General features: G+C 44.7%; 2 protein-coding genes across 10 annotated transcripts in view; one reads left to right on the forward strand and one right to left on the reverse strand.

Moving 5' to 3' along the window:
- MIX23 (mitochondrial matrix import factor 23) overlaps nucleotides 1-7,097 on the reverse strand; it is a 61,918-nt gene extending 54,821 nt beyond the window's left edge. For 6 of the 7 annotated variants that reach the window (XR_014711359.1, XM_084626555.1, XM_084626554.1 and 3 more), the window contains exons 1-3: nucleotides 6,959-7,097; nucleotides 2,639-2,764; nucleotides 915-1,061 (exon numbers count right to left, since the gene is read on the reverse strand). Coding sequence is in view for 6 of the 7 variants with exons in the window: in XM_084626555.1 (XP_084482681.1) it covers nucleotides 915-1,061; nucleotides 2,639-2,764; nucleotides 6,959-7,009 (324 nt within the window). In the remaining variant the exon portion in view is untranslated. Of the gene's footprint in view, nucleotides 1-914; nucleotides 1,062-2,638; nucleotides 2,765-6,589; nucleotides 6,783-6,958 lie in introns of those variants that run through there. The other variant, XM_084626556.1, reaches the window with a different exon arrangement.
- Nucleotides 7,098-7,671: 574 nt separating this feature from the next.
- Nucleotides 7,672-21,411, forward strand: part of FAM162A (family with sequence similarity 162 member A) — a 44,812-nt gene continuing 31,072 nt past the window's right edge. The window contains exon 1 of one of the 3 annotated variants that reach the window (XM_084626617.1): nucleotides 7,672-8,095. Coding sequence is in view for 2 of the 3 variants with exons in the window: in XM_084626615.1 (XP_084482741.1) it covers nucleotides 16,799-16,913 (115 nt within the window). In the remaining variant the exon portion in view is untranslated. Of the gene's footprint in view, nucleotides 8,096-16,783; nucleotides 16,914-19,183; nucleotides 19,334-21,411 lie in introns of those variants that run through there. The other 2 variants (XM_084626615.1, XM_084626616.1) reach the window with 2 other exon arrangements.

Below are 21,411 nucleotides of genomic sequence, written 5' to 3' on the forward strand. Positions count from 1 at the left end.
GTATTTCCACCCTTACTTCTACGCTGACTTCAAAGCTGGGCAGTTGAAGAGTGGCAGCTGTTGGCCAGGCACCCAGCTCTGAAGGCTCAGAATAAGGGGGGCAATACCATACCACTGTTACTTCTGCGCTGCTACCTTCAGAGCTGGGTGGCCGGAGAGTGGTGGCTGATGACCGAGAGCGCAACTCTCAGCGCAGCACAGAAGTAAGGGTGACAATACTACACCATGCCATCCTTACTTCTGCGCTGCTGCTGCTGGTGGCAGCTCTGCCTTCAGAGCCGGACTCCCAGCCAGCAGCCACCACTCTCCAGCTGCCCAGCTCTGAAGGCAGCGCCGTCGCCAGCAGCAGCGCAGAAGTAAGGGTAGCAGTACCACAACCCCCCCTACAATAACCTTGTGACCCCTCCCCACAGCTCCTTTTTGGGTCAGGATCCCTACAATTACAACACCATGAAATGTCAGATTTAAATAGCTGAAATTATGAAATTTATGATTTTTAAAATCCTGTGACTGTGAAATTGACCAAAACGGACCATGAATTTGGTAGGGCCCTAGTTATGAGGCCCTGTCAGGACATCTTTAACAAAGGTTTGCTTCTCTTTCCTTTTTTAAGTGACATTCACTACCTGTTAATGACTGTTATTTGGTTAAGACCGTAGTCTATGATTTGGTGAATGAGTTGTGTTTATTTTACATGTTGTCATAACAGATTATAGATTAAAAGTGTGCACAGTTCTGTCTTGTGGACTGAAGGGAGCCCTCTCACCAACCAAGCCAACAAGTAGCCAAACTTGAGTTGTACGAGCTAAAATTCAGTACAGGATGACAGATCTTCACAATGGAAATAATCAGTTAGCTGAAACACCAACCCTTCCTTTCTCCCTGAATGAATTCCAGGAAGTACCACCACTCACCTTTGTCTGCTCTTGCCTGAGCTGCTTTAATAATGCTATGTCATCCTGGGCCTTCTCCCTCTTTTCTCGAAGAGTTTTTACTACATTGGAAGTCTGAGCAATACAGCTTTTGATTATTTTCTCTCTGCTGGCATGAGCCTCCATCAGCTAATTGGAGAAGAAAAAAATAATCAGATTATCTAGCTCAATGGCCTGTGGGAAGAAAAAGCCGCTAAATTACAAAAACAAGTTTAAAAACCAAACAAAACATGCTGTGCTGAGTCTCACAGTACAGCTACAATAGCAGCTCTCCTTGTTGGTAGAGCAATCTTGCCACAACTGCTCTTCTATACTTCTGCTTATGTGATAGGTCCCCATTTCCGTACATCACAAGGAGAGAATACCCCTTCCTTCTCTCAGAAGTGGATCCCACTCCCCACAAACTGACAGCTGTATACAAGATCTTATTTCCAATTCTAAGGTAGGTGGGGGAATCGAATAGCAATAGTATAACTATATTGATCTTTCTGTGCTGGGGCCATGCTAACAGGGGCTCACATTGCAGGGTACACAGCAAGCTATGGAGCAGGTGCTAGAAGAGCACAACACTAGCAGGGAAAGACACAATAAAGATACTAAAGTGAGTCCAACTGCCTTTTTTCTTTTTCTTTTTCTTTTTTTAAAAGAAAACATCTCATGGATATAATATTCCCGCTCAGTACCAACAACTGAAATTCCTCAGTGCTTACAGGAAGTGACTGAAACAAAGTAGATTGAGGGTGGGACAAGAGACAGGTGGGCTACACCATTACACAGAGCCGACAGGTCAAATCTTTCAGAGGCGCTGCTTCTCCTTGACGCACCCTACTGCTTTGTTGTTTCCTTAGGTCCGGTCTATGCTACAAATTTACACTGGTATACATCCACACCCGAGTGATGTAGTTATACTGAACTAACCCCCAGTGTAGACAGCTCTATGTCGACCGGTAGAACTTCTCCTGTCAACAGGGTTACTGCCTCTCATGGAGGTGGATTAACTACGCTGACAGCAGAAGCTCTCCCATTGGCACAGTAGAGTCTTCACTAAAGTACTACAGTGGTGCTACTTGTACATGTACACAAGCCTTTACTTCGTGCTAAGCCTGACTCCCACCCACATCCTACCACCGTATAGGCTCTACTGCTCCAGGGAGGAGTTTCTAAGATATAAAGGTTTCAAATCTGGTGGCTGCTGTTATAATCTTTAGACTCAGTTGTCTGTGATCCCATAAGAATCAGTTTTGAGTCTTTAATCTATATCCTGGCAAGCAATGTTGTTCAGAATACCAAGTAACTGAATTTAACAAATAGTATCAGACAGAGGAAAAGGTGAAGACCTTAACTTTATAGAAGTAGACTGCTTTGAAAGTACTGCGGAAATGTGTTAGCCCTGCTATTTAGATGGAGTAATGGATGAGCTGTCTGACACATACTATGGTCAGCAGAATATCCTGCAAGAATGCTAGAGTGGAGCAAAAAAACAACAACAAACTCTGCACATGGGTTCCTGACGTAAAGCAGCCATTAGTGGAGACTAGCTATATAAAAAGTCAAGTAGGTCAGTTGTGGAATCATATTGGAGTGTCTGCTGTGCTAGCAATTTGTAACAAGCTGGGGAACGGGTGATTTTGTGTTTCTGGACACTACATTTAATAAAGCATCACAAATTGGTTAAAAAAAAGCTATAATGGAATAGGTACACTTACAGACTGGTAGAGCTCTTTACAGGTTTGGTTAGCATCGACTTTCCCTGCAAAGGAAGCTGTTGGAAGTGTAGTGTTTAATTCATGGACTATTCTGTCATCAATTGTCCGCATCACCCTGAGCAAATCCTGCATGTAAAAATAAAAATCCTTGCTTATACTTGAATGACAGGGAAATTAGAGGTTTCAGAGTAGCAGCCGTGTTAGAGAGGAACTGTACAATTACGCAATTTTTAATTTGAATAGCTGTGTTACCTGAAGAACACAGCAAAAAAACCAAAAAAGTGCCATCCATGAAACAGTCTTTGCTGAATTTTTTGAGGATGAATATTGTTTTGGGTCCTTGTGGCACCTTCGAGACTAACAAATTTATTTGGGCATAAACTTTCATGGGCTAAAACCCACTTCATCAGATGCATGCAGTGGAAAATACAGTAGGCAGGTATAAATACACAGCAAATGAAAAGATGGGAGTTGCCTTACCGAGTTGGGGGTGGGATCTCAGTGCTAATAAAGCCAATTCAATTAGGGTGGATGTGGCCCATTTTCAACAGTTGACAAGAGGGGGTGAATATTAACAGAGGGAAAATTACTTTTTGGAGTGCTAACGAGGCCAATTCAGTCATGGTAGATGTGGCCCATTTCCAACAGACAAGAAGGGGTGAACATCAGAGGTAAAATTATTTTTTGTAGTGAAACATAGAATATCAGGGTTGGAAGGGACCTCAGGAGGTCATCTAGTCCAACCCCCTGCTCAAAGCAGGACCAAGCCCCAACTAAATCATCCCAGCCAGGGCTTTGTCAAGCCTGACCTTAAAAATATTTAAGGAAGAAGATTCCACCACCTCCCTAGGTAACGCATTCCAGTGTTTCACCACCCTCCTAGTGAAAAAGTTTTTCCTAATATCCAACCTAAACCTCCCCCACTGCAACTTGAGACCATTACTCCTTGTTCTGTCATCAGCTACCACTGAGAACAGTCTAGATCCATCCTCTTTGGAACCCCCTTTCAGGTAGTTGAAAGCAGCTATCAAATCCCCCCTCATTCTTCTCTTCTCCCAGTCTTTATTCAGGACTAATTTGATGGAGTCAAGTTTGCAAATTAATTCCAGTTCTGCAGTTTCTCACTGAAGTTTGTTTTTGAGGTTTTTTTGGGGAGCGTGCGGCACGAGTAGGGACATCATTCGGAGCAAAGGCACGAGTTAGCCTGCATGGAGGCTAAGAATTTGCTGCTGGTGGCAGTTATTGGTATCTAGGCATTCTCTTTTGCTGCTATGTCACGATTTGCTGCCTCTGCCTTTCCTCATCTGCCACTTTTAAGTCTGTTATTGAGTGTCCAGGGAGATTGCCTTCGAGTATTTTCACTTTGTTCTCTAGGCTGCCCAGCTCCACTCCCCTGCTCTGCAGGTATCTTGCATAAGACCCTCATTCCCCTCAGTTTGTGTGCTAGAGAGGTACTCGTAGCTGGTTTCAGCAGCGTCTCATCTTTCCAGAATCAGCTATTGTGCTGTCCCTGAGGAAGCTCAGGGTGGCTGGCCAACACTTCTGGTTTTCCTACTCATTGGCTGCAAGCTGAATACCCATCTATGGCTTTCAAAGCCCTGCTGCCTAGCTCCATAGAACAGTGTATGCTGAAATCGAACTAACTCCCCCTTTTGAGAAAAGCTGAAGAGCAAGAGACAGCTACAAAAAAGTCACAGAACAGAGGCACAGAAAGTTCTTTGGGGCAGGGGCCATCTTGTTCTGTATTTGCACTGTACCTAGCAAAATGGGGTCCTGGTCCATGACTGGGGCTCCTAAACACTATGGTAATGCGAATAAGTAAACACAATTTGGGGTATCTAAGTGCAGCAGAATGGCAAATCCCACAGCAAAAAAACCCACTGAATTCTGTAGCATCTTAGAAAAACTGCAAATTCCATAGCCACAGAATCATGCAGAACTTAGCCCCTGGACTTTACCTGGTGTAAGTCAGTCACATTTTGTATTTTATATTAATTATTCTAAATGTAAATAACCCACATGAAATCTAACATGGAAGTACTGTGATGTGCCGCTAATATTTTAAGAGTGATTCTTTTAACCTAGGATACACCTGTTGCACATGCAACAGATCAGATAAGTGAGGCAGTGAGGAATCTATTCCTTTGTTTTCTCTATTTAAATAAAACAAAACACTCTCATAACTGCAACCAAAGAAGAAAGCAGTGCCATGGACAATCATATTAGACATATTTGCTGGAAATGTTTGCTGTTTGTTTTTTTTCTGGAAAACATACAGAGCATTTTGAGAATAGAGGCAGCACAATAGCATAATTTGAAGGAGAGATAAATATGTTGTAGTCTAGAGAAGAAGTTCTTCCACTAGGAAATACTTTGAGATCACATGCGAGCCTACTGTTTCTTCAAGAGAGATATCTGTGTGCTTTAGCAACATCAAAGATACAGTTGCCTGAATTCTTCCCTTTTTTTTTGTAATACTATTGTATTCTATTACCAGCAGGACAGTGGGGTGGGAGGAGGTATTGTTTCATATTCTCTGTGTATATATAAAGCCTGCTGCAGTTTCCACGATATGCATCTGAGGAAGTGAGCTGTGGCTCACGAAAGCTTATGCTCTAATAAATTGGTTAGTCTCTAAGGTGCCACAATTACTCCTTTTCTTTTTGTGAATACAGACTAACACGGCTGTTACTCTGAAAACTATTGTATCAGTGCACTTCTATCATACCTGCCTACCCCTGAAATCTAAACATTAGGTCACATTTAACTTCTCAAATATCCAATTATAACAAGTGAAATTGACACAGGGAAGGGGGAATTATGAATATTTTGCTTAAAACTACGGAGAGTTTGCATACAAAATCTAGTTCCAGGCATGTGAATATGAATGCCAAACCAGACTTTAAGGGCATATTACCTAGCAAGCACACAAGATATAAAAATATAAAGCCAGATAAACAACTATCTGTGCACTGACAGCAAGCATCAGACAAACACGGGAAGAAGGGATCTTGGCCTTTTGGGTCAATTGCACAGAAGTTAAATGAACTGATAGGCAGATAGGACACGTCTACCCTTACCCACCCACTCCCTGATGCTGTGATTGATGAGAACCAGGGGTCAATACAGCAGGTCTACTGGAAGACCTGCTAAATCAACCACAGATCGCTCTCCCATGGACTCCAGTACTCCATGGGAACAAAAAGCGGAAGTTAAGTCAACGGGAGAGTGTCTCCCATCAACCCAGCACTGTGTAGACACGACAGTAAGCTTCATTATTCACATAGCTAGAGTTGCATAACTTAGGTCAACTTATCGCCGTAGTGAAGACACGGCCTTAGAGAGACAAGGTGGGTGAGGTAATATCTCTTCTAATATCTTCAGGTCTCAGAGCTCTGTGTGGCTCAAAAGTTTGTCTCTGTTACCAACAGAAGTTGGTCCAATACCTCACCCACCTTGTCACTGTAATATCCTGGGACTGACAGGGCTACAACTACTGTGGATACATCAGACAGTACACATTTCCATATCTTCTGGGGGCTGTCCAAAGCTCAGATACCATCTCAGGAGTGGTCTACACTTAAGAGTTTTGCTTGGACATTAAAGTTGGTTAGCTGGAGGGGAAGCAGGGTTTGCAACATTTTTAGACCAGGAAGTCCCTTAAGACAGATACATTTATACTGGCAAAAAAGTGCTTTGGGCAGCATTGTTTATTTTGCATAAGAGACTGGTATACGCTGTACTAGCAAAAATGACCTTTTTGCTGGTATACATTGCAGCTACACTAGGAGGGATAGGTGAAGACAATGGCCAAGCACCCACCTGGTGCCTCAGACACCTTCCTTTAGAATCTTCCCCCACGACCAGTCTCTGCAATTTTCACCACCCCCGAGTCCTCCCCCACAAGCAGAAGGCCCCGATCCCCACTGGACACTTATCTCCCCGCCTCACCCCAACTTCGGGAAACACCCCTTGCTCCCAGTAGGGGAGAGGCACCTTGTCCCCCACGCTCCAGGGGAGGGGCGCCCGCCTGCCTTGTTTCCCCTCCTCTGCGCGGGGCGGCGGGAGCTCGTGCCCCACGGTCAGTCAGGGTCCTGGGAAGACCCCGCCGCTCCCTCGGCCCCGCGCGGACGGAGGCCGGTGAGGGGCGGGGAAGAGGCCATTTGCCCCCCGGCTCCGCGTGGGGCAGAGCCGGCTGCTCCAACCCGCTCCCGTCACCTCCCGGCTGGAGGCAGGAACCGCTGCGGCCACCCCCAGGGCCCGGCTCACACCAGGCGCAGCGCCCGGCCACGGAGGGGCCCCAGCGGGCCCTGCTCGTACCTGGAACTCGGCAAAGTCCTCGCAGGTCCGGACTCCGCTGGGCGCCGCCATATTGGAGAGGCCGCGGAGCCCGACGCCGGCCAATCAGCGGGCAGCGGGGGTGACGCGTGGAGCGTCTGACGGGATTGGCTAGCAGCGCTCGAGGCCGCTCTCTGCAGAGCGCGCGGAGTGGCGCGAGCAGGGACGTGACTCGGGAGGAGCAAGGGCGCGAGTTCGCGTGCGTGGAGCGTGGCCGCGGCGCCGCGGCTGCCGGCGTGACGTTACGAGCTGCTCCCGCCACAGTTTGCCGCTGGCGGCAGTTGTTGGCATCTAGGCATTCGCTTTGCGGCCATGTCACGATTTGCTGCCTCTGCCTTGCCTCAGCTGCTGGCCTGGGGGTAGCAGGTTGTGAGCGGTGCGGACATCCCCATCGCATCTTGTACCGCTGTGAAACCTCGCCTTTAAATCTGGACACAAATAGTGGCAGTTTTGTAATTTGAAAAATCACTCTACAGAGTTAAACCTGAGGGTTGTTGGTCGTAAAACCCTGAATGAAGGAGTTATCGCTTTTGTGACATTCTGTACCTTGGGGGAGCATCCTGGAACCACCATATTCCTCATTTTCATGTAATCATGATCTTACATATAAAGCCTGCCTTGTAAGGTATCAGGGGAAAGGTTAGTATGATCTGCTGAAAGTCATTTCTCTATCTATATATGTGTATCATTAATGCATATGAAGTTATGAGAATGGTGTTGTATGGTTGTCAACATGCTGCAGGTTGGGGGACCAGCCAGATATTAGCTCCCTAGTAAAGAAAGTAACTAACACCTAGGTGGGGTGTCAATCAACCCACCAACAATCATTGTCCCGCAAAGGAACTACAATACAGTGGCTCACCTGCATGAGGCCACACCAGGGGAATTGCTCAACTTTGCCTGGATACTTAGCCATGTACCCAGACATGCCTGGACTTGTTTTCCAAGCACATGGACTAAGGACATAAAACAGAGTGGCCACATGCTTGACCTTCTTCTGACTCCACCTATGCTACAAGCAACTAAGACACTGAGAAGAAGACACAACACCAACAGAGGCGATTGGCCCAGATTTCAAGGGTGGAATCTGTACACTAAAGGGCTGCAATATCCAGTGGGGTGAGAAAAAAAACGGCTTAATCTAGTTGTTGCCTGGTCTATATGGTTGAGAGCTCAGACTGTATGGTTATATTTTATTTCTTTTGGTAACTAACTCTGACTTTTTGCCTATCACTTAATATCACTTAAAATCTACCTTTTATAGTCAATAAACTTGTGTAATTGTTTATCTTTACCAGAGACTTTGGATGAAGTGTGGGCAAATCTGCTCAGGTTTGCAAAGGCTGGAGTATGTCCACTTTCCATTGATGAAGTGGTGAACCAATTAATAAATCTGCATTGCTTGTCTTGCAGTGCAAGATGGTATATTCCTGAGATACAGTGCTGGGACAGCTGGGGGTGATTTGGCTCAGGTCCCTTTCTCTGTTTGATTCATGAATGGCTCTGGGAGCATTAATACAATCTAGCTGGGTGTGGGGCTTCACATGCTGTTATGCTGAGAGATAACAGTGCCTGGAGGCATGTGCTGCTGGGCACTAGCGAGCCATTGTGAGAGAAAGCCCAGGCTGGAGAGAGTTAAGGGGGCACAGCAGTCCCACAGTCCCACGCTGCAACCCGGGGATCCCATCACATCTTTATTAGTCTTTTTCCTTTGTAAATTGCAGTTTCTGTAGTAAACAAACATATAATGCACATAAAACATTGAAAATAGCATAAAGCATTGTAAACAGTATTTGGAATACTTATGAATACCATTTACTCAGAGGCTGTTAGGCAAAAAATCTACCATTGTTCTTTGTACAGACTCCACCCCATCCCTGCTTTGTTACTGCTACACATATTGTACAAGTTCCCAACACAAAATTTGCACTTTTGTACTTTGGCACGCATATATGAATATATTGCTCTCTAAACTTATTTCAGAGAGATTTTCTCAGGCCTTTTCCTCATTGCTAAAACAGACATGCCTTATTCTCACTGTGTTTTTTCCCCCTCAGAATAGCTCCTGCACGTTAGTTAAAAAAAAAAATCACCTTTTTTAGCAGTGAGGAAAAGGCCTCAGGGCTAGATTCTCAAAGGGACATAGGCATTATGGTGCCAAGCATCACAATGCCTAACTTTCAGGGACCTAGAAAATCAGTGGAACACCACTGCAATTTACAAAGGCTAAATTAGTCACCTAGGCTTAGGCTCCCTATGCAACGAATGGGAATAGATAGGCACTTTAGAATGGGATTAACAAAAACCAGCATACTAGCCTAAACTAACCAATGGGAAATGCTGATATGAGGGGTATGTCATAAACCCTTCCCCCTCACAGAATTGGCAACCTAAATCTGAGCTGCCTAGGAGTGCTTATCTCCACTAACAATTCACAACTAGGAACCCCTCTCCTGGAGTCAGGCAGCTTAAGAAGCCTAAATTTGCACTTGTGAGAATAAGTGAGGCCACAGGAAGAGGTGATGGTGTGGTGCCCACCTTATAACTTATAGTCCAGTGGTTAGAGCCTTAACCTAGGATGTGGGAGACCCCTGTTCAAATTCTTTCTCTCCCTCTACCAGAATGTGGGAATGAACCCTGGTCTCCCAAATCCCAGGTGAGTGCTCTAACCACTGCACTAAAAATTATACGGTAGGCAATAACACTGCCACCACTACCACCTCTTCCGGACAGATTTTGAATGGGAACTGATCCATTCAGCAGGCAGCCCCTGAGCATGCCTGCCAGATTAGGCCTTGCATGCAAGATAGGCATTTGTCCACCTGTCTTCCCTCGATTGTTAATCACACTGGGGCTTAGGTGGGAGATAGGCATCCAGATGCCTAGAGTGAGGCAGCAGTGCACTTGTTCAGAGGCAGCAATTTAGGCACCTAGGGAACTTTTGTACTGAAAATGTAGGCACTGAGTTTAGGCACCTACAGGATTCACTGGGAGTTTTGTGAATTCCAGTGGAGCTTAAAACTGGGATTTAGGTACCTCAATCCGTAGGTGCCTATGTACCTGTGAATCTAGTCCAAGTCTCTATAAAGTGGCCCTAATATGTAGTGTACGTACCGGGCTTCTTCAGATCTTGATAAGAATGTCAGTGACCTCCCTTTATTCAAAACACTTCTCGTGTTTACAGGAAACCCATCCCTCACAGCAGATGTGCATGCACTTTCACTGATATCACATGACTGTCTTAAGCAGATATATTGATAAAATTTCCCCCCGAGGCCTGACTGGCAGAGCTATCAGGTCAGTAAATGGGATGTGACAGTCCAAGTGGCTTGCCTACAATGAAATTGGTTAGTCTCTAAGGTGCCACAAGTACTCCTTTTCTTTTTAATGAAAGCTTTAGAAACAAATACAGAGCATGTCTAGTAACTGCAACACCCTATTTCTGGATGTTTCTAGATCAGGTGATTAGCCCCGCACTTTGCACATCTCAATGTCTTAAGTGAGCTGAAAATAATTTTATTACAGCCTATCAGACCTTTCTATATATTGCAATCATGGACTAATTCTTATTTCCATCATAATGTAGAAAGGTGTAAGAGACAATGCAGTGTTTGTAAATTAAATTTTCCTGGGAGCACATAGTTAGTAAACGATAAGGTTCACATCATGTGTGGTTAGCAAGCAAGTATAAGCTGAGATTCGAGGAATCTTTATAGTTTGAAGCTCCAAAAATGTGGATCAGTTGATTCATTCTAATGGGACAAGAGTGCCACCACTCTATATCCATTGTTCATAGAAGGGATCATTGTACAAGAAGGCCAACAACCTCAATGGGCCCAGCAGGATCTACCATGATACTATCAGGCCTTCATTCTCTTCATCATGAAAAATGCCTTGATAAGTGCAGGGCAGAGAGAAGGAGTAAGATCACCTTAAATGTTTTGACTGAAATAAACCAAGCCTCTGATGTTTGTAGCCAGACCAAAGGCAAAATGGAAAAACTCAGTCTGCAAAGTTCTTACAGTATTAACTGCTGCAGATTAGTTATCAGATAAGAAATGGACTTTATCAAGGTTTGTAAAACTGACTAATGTAAACAAAATATATTGGGAAAACTGCTCTCAGAAACAGAATCATTAACAAGGAATGTAAATTGCTTTATGCTAACTAATAGAAAATAGATGCATTCAGCTCACAAGCAAAATGTATGAATCAAATCATGAAATTTGGTTGTTGTAGCTATAAATGTGTTTAAAAAGGAGATGTTATGTAACCAGAATAAAACAGTCACTAGTAATGGATAAGTATAGTACATTGTATTTAGAATTCTTTACATTCATGCTGAAACTATACTATAATTAGGTGCTGTACCTTTGCATAACTCTTGCTCTGTATACTGCAGGAGAGTACAATGCTTGAGAAATACACTCAACCCTCCAGCCTTTAGGTATTCTGCTGTGGTTGGCTGCTATAGATCTTCCATCTTGCAAATATGAATGGAGCCAGATAAAGTCTATAAGGTTTATAGTGTAAGCCAATATCATATACAATATTATATACAATATCACATATGTTTTTGTATATCTGTTAATTTGATTTATGTTAAGCTCTTCCAAAATGCTTTTGCTTACATTAAATTGTTTAACCAAAGGAAGATGTGAAGTATTGTCATCTCAGTGTTAGTTATAAAAATATTCCAAAGATCAAGGACAATACAAACAATATTGCTGATGCTTAGCTAACATGCCCTCTGTACCAAGCTATAACTGGTGAAGGATGTCTCTAAGGTTTTGCTGGCTTCTAGAATATGGTCAAAAACAGGATAATAAACTAGTTACAAACTTTGTCCTGTGTACTGCAGGGACTGTGCAAGCCTAGCAAAAAGTCCTCAAAATATGTCAAAGGTAATAGATAAGAAGGTTAAGGAATAATACAAAGAAATGGTGAAACCCTCAAACACTAGTATATATGGAGGCAGAGTGAAGCTCAGATTGAGTCAAATGGCCAGCTGTACAACTGTCTCCCAGATCAGTGGTAACATACTGTTCTTCTTTTCTCCTTGCTGTTTTAATCTTTGACTTATAATCTTTGATTAATAAAGTTGATTAGGCCTATTTATTTGACAATTCTTGTTATCAAATTAAATCAAACCTGTATCAAATTTGAACCATAAACCATGTATTGACATTTTGTCATGTCAAAATTGATACCTGTAAAATGCTGTAAAGGCTTTTCTGCTCAGGCAACACTCAGGAGAGTTAAGATGAGTGCTCCATTGCTTTCTTCCTTCTCTTTGGATCTAAAAAAAAAATCAAATGTGGGTTACACTTGGACTGTACAAAAATGTTCAAGACAGGTCAAAAGCTTGATGATTTACAGTGTTTTGGGAAAGGATTCCTGCAATCTTCTATGGTCAAAACTAAGTCACTTACTTCTGAATGAGAGCATCCACATGGGCTTCAGGAGTTGTAACTTATGTGCATTAACTTCACACCTTTCCTGTGCCTATGTAGGCAAGCCCTTAGTAAGTAAAGGGGAGGGAATAAAGGACATTGATGGGGGTGGGGTTGGGCTGCAGAGATTCAAATGCAAATAACTGTGATGGCAAAGGAACAGTGTTACTGACACAATCAGTGTCAGATTTGTTGAGCCATGAACAATTATGATGCATTTAACATCTGAGTCAGCATTACAGTCTGTGTCCTCAATGCTGAGAAAATGTACGTTGTTACCATGGTGTAGGGTCACCAGATGTCCCGATTTTATAGGAAGAGTTCCGATATTCCAGGCTTTGTCTTATATGGGCGCCTATTACCCCTCATCCCCTGTCCTGACTTTTCACACTTGCTATTTGGTCACCCTACCATGGAGTCACTTAACATGCATTAGCTCTCCCACTGTAAAACCACAGTGGGGACAAGGCACTTTGGTTTCACCAAAAGGCAAACTAGGTGAGATCAGCACTGTTAGAGAGCTTATTCCTTCTCTCTCCCACTTCCCTGGTCTGTCTCGCATGCACAGAGAGCAACAATACCCGAAGTCGGAAGATGCAAACAATTGGATGTGTATTGGGGTGAACTGCCAGCAAGCTTAAATCCAAGTTCCTTTTTCCTTATTTTTGAATCCCAACTTACTTCCTGTTTGCCCCTAATTTATATAGTAATATTCTTAGCTATACCTTAACCACTCATTCTACTGAAATTTAACTAACCAATCCTAACATGTTGTAACATGATTAGCTAACCAATTATATCCCACCACCTTAATTAGTTTACACCCAGCAAAATTAATTATACAGCAGACAGAAACAATCACAGAACCAGACAGAGACCATGCAAATAAACAATAGCAAAGTGGGAACTATAATGACAAAACAATACAGAAGTGAGGATTTCACCACTACATCTATAAAGACATAAGGGTTTCCCAGCTGTGTCTATTGATAAGTGAGTTCTTACCAGACAGAAAACTATCAACCTAAATTTCCTTTTACATCTTCTAGGCTCTTCCCTTTCTCTGGAGGTGATAGATCGGATCACCTTCCTAACAGCCCCATATTGACTAGTTTGTCTCGCTTCCCAGCTTATGGCTCCCTTTGCTGCTTAGCCAAAGGCATTGCCCTAAGAACAGGGCCTCAGACTGTCACAGTGAGAGAAGGCCCTTACACAGATTTTTTCTTGTATACCTCTATTACTAGCTAAATGATAAACATATACCTACATTCTTAAAGTATAGGCCTTTACAGGCAGGCCTGAATGTCTGTATCATAACAAGCATTATGGCCATCCCTCTCCCTCCCCCCCCGACCAGTGAAAGGAGCAACAGAATAATTCGTTTTAAAAAAACTTTGATTTTGGCTGTACAAAACAGTAAACTTATCAGAATGAAGAACATCACTTAACTGTATTATATCACAACATGTATCACACATAAAAGGCTATAAAATTAAAATATGCAATTAGAAATATAAACAATTCAGTAGATAAAAAACAAGAACTATGTATCTAACCAATGAAGTAACAGAAAAATAAACTGTGTGCTTCAGCGTTTGCAGGATGGGGGATTACAGAAATAAGGATTTTAAATAAAATGTAAATTAAAAAGGGAGGGAATCTTGTTACTTGAAGTTTAAAATGGTATTAAATCTTACAGGAATGTACAACCATTTTAGGTATATGGAAAAAGGTAACAGCAGAAGTATGGAGCTAGTGCATCCTAAAGGCTCAAACAAAAAGACAAATAAAACAAAACAAGATTGTATTTATTTAGTATTTTAATTTAATGACATTCAGGTACATGATTCATCATTTTTGAATTCTAGTGGTGGTCAATCTATCTTGGGGTTGTACATCTATCATTAGTAAATATTACAGTAGAAGTTTACCTTTGAAAACTATTTCATACAAGAAAGGCTCTTTAGGATCAGATTGCTAAAGGTGTTTAGGTCACTAGTGGGATTTTCAAAATCATCTAGGTGCTTTCAACCTTTAAAAATGTGGCCTTTAGTGAATATTTGAGAATCAAGTTCTATACACAAGTGGCAACATGAAAAAGCACTAGCATGGTGCACAGAAAGGCAAAATAACACTTGACAAAGGAAATCCCATTGGCAGATCAAAGGAAACTGAAGAAGTTTTGACACCAACCCAGGAAATCAGTTAGCCTTGAAATCATATGATCCAAAAGAACCAATCTTGTATTATAAAAAAAATTAAATGTAAATTACAAAATTGCAATAAGAACAGGAAGTTTTATACTAGAAACATTGTGAGATGTGATTGCTGAAGCTACTAGCAACCATTAATATTTTCAATATTTATCTGCTACTAAAATAGAAATAGCTGTTAGAAGCTTCAGCAGTCACATCTCATTGTTTTTAGTATAACATCCTATTTTTACTGTGATTTTGTAACGTACAGTTTTTAATTCCAAATGTTTATTCCATTTTCTTTTCATCTCTCTGCACAATGTCAGCGAAGGTAAATGATGAAGTGCTAACAGTAATAAAAATAACATTTTAAAAAGTAAATAATTTAAAGGCATGAAATTGTATTTTCAGTGCATTACAAGAACAAGGCAGTCCAATTCAGGCAATCAGAAGAGCAAGTAAGCTAAATTTGTGAACTAGGTGTCTTCATGCTGATATATACACTGAGAGGGAGTCTTTTAAACTCTAAAACTAGAGCCCTGCATGGATACAAAAATGTGGATCCACATCCGACAGAACCAACCTGTGATCCGACCCACGATCCGCTAGCTGTCTTTTACCTGTATCTGCACCCACAGCAGCAAGCCTTCTTACAAGGGCTAGCAGGGTGGGTGGGGAAGCAGAGATGAGTGAGCGGGGAGCCGGATCTCAAGCAGAAGGGGCAGCAAGGGGACTGGGAGGAAGGGCTGGAGTCTCAAGGAGAAGGGGCAGCATGGGGTGGGGGAAAGGCACAGCACATCGCATGCTGCTCCCGGGGACTTGCAAGCGATGGCAGCAGCATGTGCATAACAGCTGGGCAGAGGGGTGGGGTGCTGGAACCACGCCCATTACAATCCCAGTGGCTGGGGGCGAGCCCTGCTGCCCAGGAGCCAGCGGGCTGGGAGTGCAGCTGGTGCTGCCGGGCTGGGCCATGGAGGGGATGCAGGCGCTGCCTGAGCCACTGGATAGGAAGCAGCACAGTGAGCCGGTGCTAGACAGCCCCAACCCTGGCCTCCACCCCAGCCCCAGCCACTTGCTGCTGGCCGCAAGTCCTGAATGCACTGTATGCCCCGCCCCTCCCCCGGGTTGCCTGAGCCAGATGCCATGGGACAGGTGCCACCAGGAGACCTGCGCAGTTGTATACGCATCCAATCCACTATCCAAAAAATGGTCCGCAGATGCAAAAACCACTTATGGCAATTATATACTTTTGTAGGAGGTGCATGTAAAATATCTCACCAAATTCCATCTCTATTACCAGCACAATCTCTCATTTCAGATAGAGAAGCAAACCAGGACATGGTGCATTTACAGACCCAGCTCTGGGAAGCAGATGCTGAGATGTACCCTCCTGAGAGGGGGGAAATCAAAGCCCCTCTGCCACCTGCACGCTGTTTCTGTAACCAGTACCTACAGCCAAAGGGCTGAAACTAGGGGTGCTACCGCACCCCCTGGCTTGAAGTGGTTCCCACCTATGATGTTGCACTCCATATTTTTTAAGGAAATATGCTTATGAGTGTAAATATAATGTAACTGGAATATGCTTTATGCAAAAGGTCTCTTGTAAGGTATCATTACAAAGCTTCTAATCTACTGAGTGTGTTCATCCCATTTTTATGAATGTATCATTCTTGTATCTGAAGCTAGAAATATGAAGTATAACTTTGAAGTCCTACTGTAACTATGCAAAGTGTGGGCCATTAATGGTGGCTTGGAATCTTGATGGCTCCCATTAACTAGGACAATTGGTTGTAAATGGCTCTGTTTACTTGTCAGCCTTCCTGTGTTCTTGTGAGTCAGGCTGGAAAGAATGGAGGCCTGGGATCTCACAGGACATGTGATCATGTCACCTGAACTGGAATCCACCTTATACCTGGTGCTTTTCCATTTAGAAAGAGGTTTGGGGACCCAGAGAGACAAAAGATTCCTCCCTTGTGCCAAAGCTATAAAAAGGGGGTGGAACACAACAAAGAGGGCTGCCAGTCATGAAAAATCCCCGAGTTACCACCTGAGCTGGTGTCATAAATATAAAGGGAAGGGTAAACCCCTTTGAAATCCTTCCTGGCCAGGGGAAAGTTCCTCTCACCTGTAAAGGGTTAAGAAGCTAAAGGTAACCTCGCTGGCACCTGACCAAAATGACCAATGAGGAGACAAGATACTTTCAAAAGCTAGGAGGAGGGAGAGAAACAAAGGGTCTGTCTGTCTTGTCCTGTCCGGGGATAGACCAGGAATGGAGTCTTAGAACTTTTAGTAAGTAATCTAGCTAGGTATGTGTTAGATTATGATTTCTTTAAATGGCTGAGAAAAGAATTGTGCTGAATAGAATAACTATTTCTGTCTGTGTATCTTTTTTGTAACTTAAGGTTTTGCCTAGAGGGGTTCTCTATGTTTTTGAATCTAATTACCCTGCAAGATATCTACCATCCTGATTTTACAGGGGGGATTTCTTTATTTCTATTTACTTCTATTTTTATTAAAAGTCTTCTTGTAAGAAAACTGAATGCTTTTTCATTGTTCTCAGATCCAAGGATTTGGGTCGGTGGTCACCTATGTAAATTGGTGAGGCTTTTTATCCAACATTTCCCAGGAAAGGGGGGGTGCAAGTGTTGGGAGGATTGTTCATTGTTCTTAAGATCCAAGGGTCTGGGTCTGTAGTCACCTAGGCAAATTGGTGAGGCTTTTTACCAAACCTTGTCCAGGAAGTGGGGTACAAGGTCTGGGAAGTATTTTGGGGGGAAGGACGCGTCCAAACAGCTCTTCCCCAGTAACCAGTATTAGTTTGGTGGTGGTAGCGGCTAGTTCAAGGACCACGGGTGGAATATTTTGTACCTTGGGGAAGTTTTGACCTAAGCTGGTAAAGATAAGCTTAGGAGGTTTTTCATGCAGGTCCCCACATCTGTACCCTAGAGTTCAGAGTGGGGGAGGAATCTTGACAGCTGGAACTAACAAGAACTGTACCAGGGGAAAAGTTTGGGCCCAGACTAAGCGGGAGTCTAGTCTGTGAAAGAAGCTTATTGGAATATCTCTGAGGGTGAGATTTACCTGTATTCAGTTTCTTAAATGTATTAGGCTTAGGCTTGCATGTTTTGTTTTATTTTGCTTGGTAATTTACTTTGTTCTGTCTGTTATTACTTAAATCCTACTTTTATATGTAATAAAATCACTTTTGTTTATTAGTAAACCCAGAGTAAGTGATTAATACCTGGGGGAGGAAACAGCTGTGCATATTTCTCTATCAGTGTTATAGAGGGCTGACAGTTTGAGTTTACCTTGTATAAACTTTACACAGACTAAAATGGATTTATTTGGGGTTTGGATCCCATTGGGAACTGGGTGTCTGTGTGTTGGAGATAGGAGTACTTGCTGAGTATTTTTTGTTTAGTCTGCAGCTTTGTGGGGCGTGGACCAGACCTGGGTCTGTGTTGCAGCAGACTGGCATGTCTGGCTGAAAAAGGCAGGGTTCTGGAGTCCCAAGCTGACAGAGAAAACAGGCTCAGAGGTAGTTTCAGCACATCAGATAACAGTACCAAGGGGGTCTCTATGACCCAACACATTGTACCATCATCATATACAGGGTTTACAGTTTGGTTCAACAGCTCTCAGCTCCCCTGACAATGGTTCACCCCACCTGTGGAAAGTTTTATCCCCTCTGCCACTACCGCCGCCTCTCTTCCAGCTCCTTCCTAGGGTTGCCAACCCTCCCGGGGTTCGCCAAAAGTCTCACAGAATCAGGCCCTATCTCCTGGAGGCCACTGAAGCCAGACTGGGAGATTTTAGGTTGCTATAAGTCCAGTGATGCAGCAGAGCTAAGTCAGGCTCCCTACTTGCCCTGGCCCTGCGCCACTCCCAGAAGCCCCCAGCATGTCCCTGCGGCCCCTAGGACGGGGTCAGGGGAGTCTCAGCGCACTGCCCCCGCCCTGAGTGCTGACTCCACAGCTCCCATTGGCTGGGAACTGAGGCCAATGGGAGCTGCGGGGGCGCTGCTTGTGGGCACAGGCAGCGCACGGAGTCATCTTCCTGCCCCCCGGGGCAGCAGGGACATGCCGGGTGCTTCTGGGAGCAGTGTGGGGCCAGGGCAGGCAGGGAGTCTGACTTAGCCCTGCTGCGCCGCTGCCTGGGAGCCGCCGGAGGTAAACGCTTCCTGGCCAGAGCCCACACCCCAAACTCCCTCCCAGGGCCTGCACCCCCCCCCCCAACCTAGTGAAAGTGAGTGAGGGTGGGGGAGGGACAGCAAGTGACAGAAGGCGGGGCGATGGAGCGAGTGGGGCGGGGCCTAGGGGAAGGGGCGGGGCAGGGTATTTGGGTAGGTGTGGTGAAGCAGTGGGCAACACTACTCCTTCTCCCTGCACCCGATTTGGCCCCTGTCCGGCCTCCGCCTCCAGCGGCTTGACTCCCCTGCGCTCCCACCGTGCCCCCAGCTCAGACTCCGCCCCGCACGGGGGAGGGCCGCGCCAGGGCTGCTACGGCGCATGCTCGCTGAGCGGGCGCAGAGCCGCCAGGGAGGGACTCGGCGCGGGCTGACCCTTCTCGCGCTCCGTCGCTCGGAGTCGCGGCTGGGTAGTGACGTGGAAGAGGCTCCGCCCCAGCCTGGCAGCGTCCGAGAGACTCGACCCCGCGGGGACGGAGGTTGGACGCGCCCGGGGCCAGCATCATGTGGGCCGCCGCCGCCGGTGAGTGACGGCGGGGACCTCGGGAGCGATGGGGCGGGAGCCTGGCCTCGGGCAGGGGCGCCGCCACCTGGTGGGTGTCGTGGGGGGGCGAAGGCGGGGGGGGGCAGCAAGCTGATCCGGTGGTGAGCCGTGGGGTGGCGTGGGGGAGCGGCACGTGCGGCGCGGGGGCCTCGGCGGGCGGTGGGACCAGCGCGTGGCTCTTGGGCGTGCGGGGAAAGCCGGGTTCAAGACCGCAGGTTGCTCTTTTCGTTCCAGTCTTCATTGCTTCACTGCGCCTGTCAAACTCGGGTTCAGGCGTTCAGACTTCATGGGCCCATGTTCTAGTCAGGACGGAGGCTCCCTTGAACTAGGGTCTGAAAAGCCACCTTTGCCAGGTCTACTTCAGATCAGAGAGTGGTGGAGACAAGTAGCGTCCCTTTCATCTTCTCTATCTAGCTTCATTCCATGGGGTTTCACCTCTCTTCCTTAATTTGTTTCCTTGATGCATAGCCTAGCAAACAGAAAGGGAGGACTTGTGGCACCTTAGAGACTAACCAATTTATCTGAGCATTTCCACTGCATGCATCCGATGAAGTGAGCTGTAGCTCATGAAAGCTCATGCTCAAATAAATTGGTTAGTCTCTAAGGTGCCACAAGTACTCCTTTTCTTTTTGTCTAGCAAATGTTGCACCACTTCCTCCCCCTCCCTGCCCTACCCCAGATTCTTACTCCCTGGCCCATTGTCCCTACCCACTTCCAAAGTGTCAGATAATGTTAGACCTGCTCTAAATCTCAGTCATGGGAAGTGGTGAAACCCTGGAATTAATTAATAGTAATTTTTAAAATTTCCCTGCTAGTGATGAAATATTTTGTAGTGTGTGCTTCAGTGTAACATTTAAAATCTCAGTGTGGTTAATGAAAAGGACTGGAAGTGAAAATGTGACCTGCATTCTTCAGAGGTAAAAATCTATTCCTCTTTTTCACCAATCCTCCTCTTTTGATGACTGCAACAAAAGATCATCCTACTAACAGCTTATTATTCTCTTGATTTGTGGCATAGATTGGGGTCCCTAACTTTTTGGCTGCATAAGCCCTTAGTTGCAAAATGGGGTTGCCTATACTTAAAACACTGCAGCAGCACAGTTGCATCCCTGCAGGGAAGATGCTACATTTAAAGATAGGAAGGCTTCACCTGTAGGTGTAGGTATTTCACCTGCCTGAGAGAGGGCAGCTAGGTCCACAGGAGAATCCTCCCGTTAACCTAGTGCTGTCTACGTTAAGGGTTAGGTAGGTTTAACTGTGTCACTCAGATGCGGATTTTTCACACCCATGAGCAAGGTAATTATACTGACCTAATTTCCTGGCACAGACCTGCCCTACTGTTTCCTGTGACCCCAGGCAGCAACAAAACAACTTAGTTACCAACAAATTAACACATTAAGTATGTTTAGTGTTCTCTAATGTGACACAAGCACTCGCATATTACGACAGCTTCTTGAAGTCCAGCCATGTGATAGAAATTGCACATCTAATCTCCGATGTGACACCAATGGTAGATTGATACCAAAACTTGATGGACAGAAGTGTGCTGAATTCAGCTTCACACAAATTTGTGCTGGCAAATGGCACTGTCAGTATCAAGGTGCATGTTGCTGCATGTTGAGAGTGCAGGATATTCATTCTTGGCAGTGAACCGGAACTAGGGGGGAGAAAGTTGGGCATAAGTTTGATCACAGGAAATTTCAATGAGCTGTTCAGTTTCAGTTGCTGGCAAATCCATGACATCAGGCTTAAACTGAAATGGGTTTTGCACCCAGTCATATTCTCACATCTAAGTCCTAGTCCAGTGCCTTAAGAAGACTATTCTTCCTCCCCAGTGTATGAAGCTTTTATCTATAGGACCTTCGCTAAAGTTTCCGAACAACAATACACAAATTTAACTCTGTGATTGCAGACTTTAAAGATCAAAAGGTAGAGAGTTAATGTTACTGCAGCTTTCATTTCTGCTTTGTTCAAAAGCAATATTGTCAAACCAAAGCATTCAATAAATTAAGAATTAACCCTCAGAAATAATGAGATTTACTTCAAATCATGAGATG

Source organism: Lepidochelys olivacea (genome assembly GCF_965140295.1).
Source record: "Lepidochelys olivacea isolate rLepOli2 genome assembly, chromosome: 1".
Classification (NCBI taxonomy): Eukaryota; Metazoa; Chordata; order Testudines; family Cheloniidae; genus Lepidochelys; species Lepidochelys olivacea.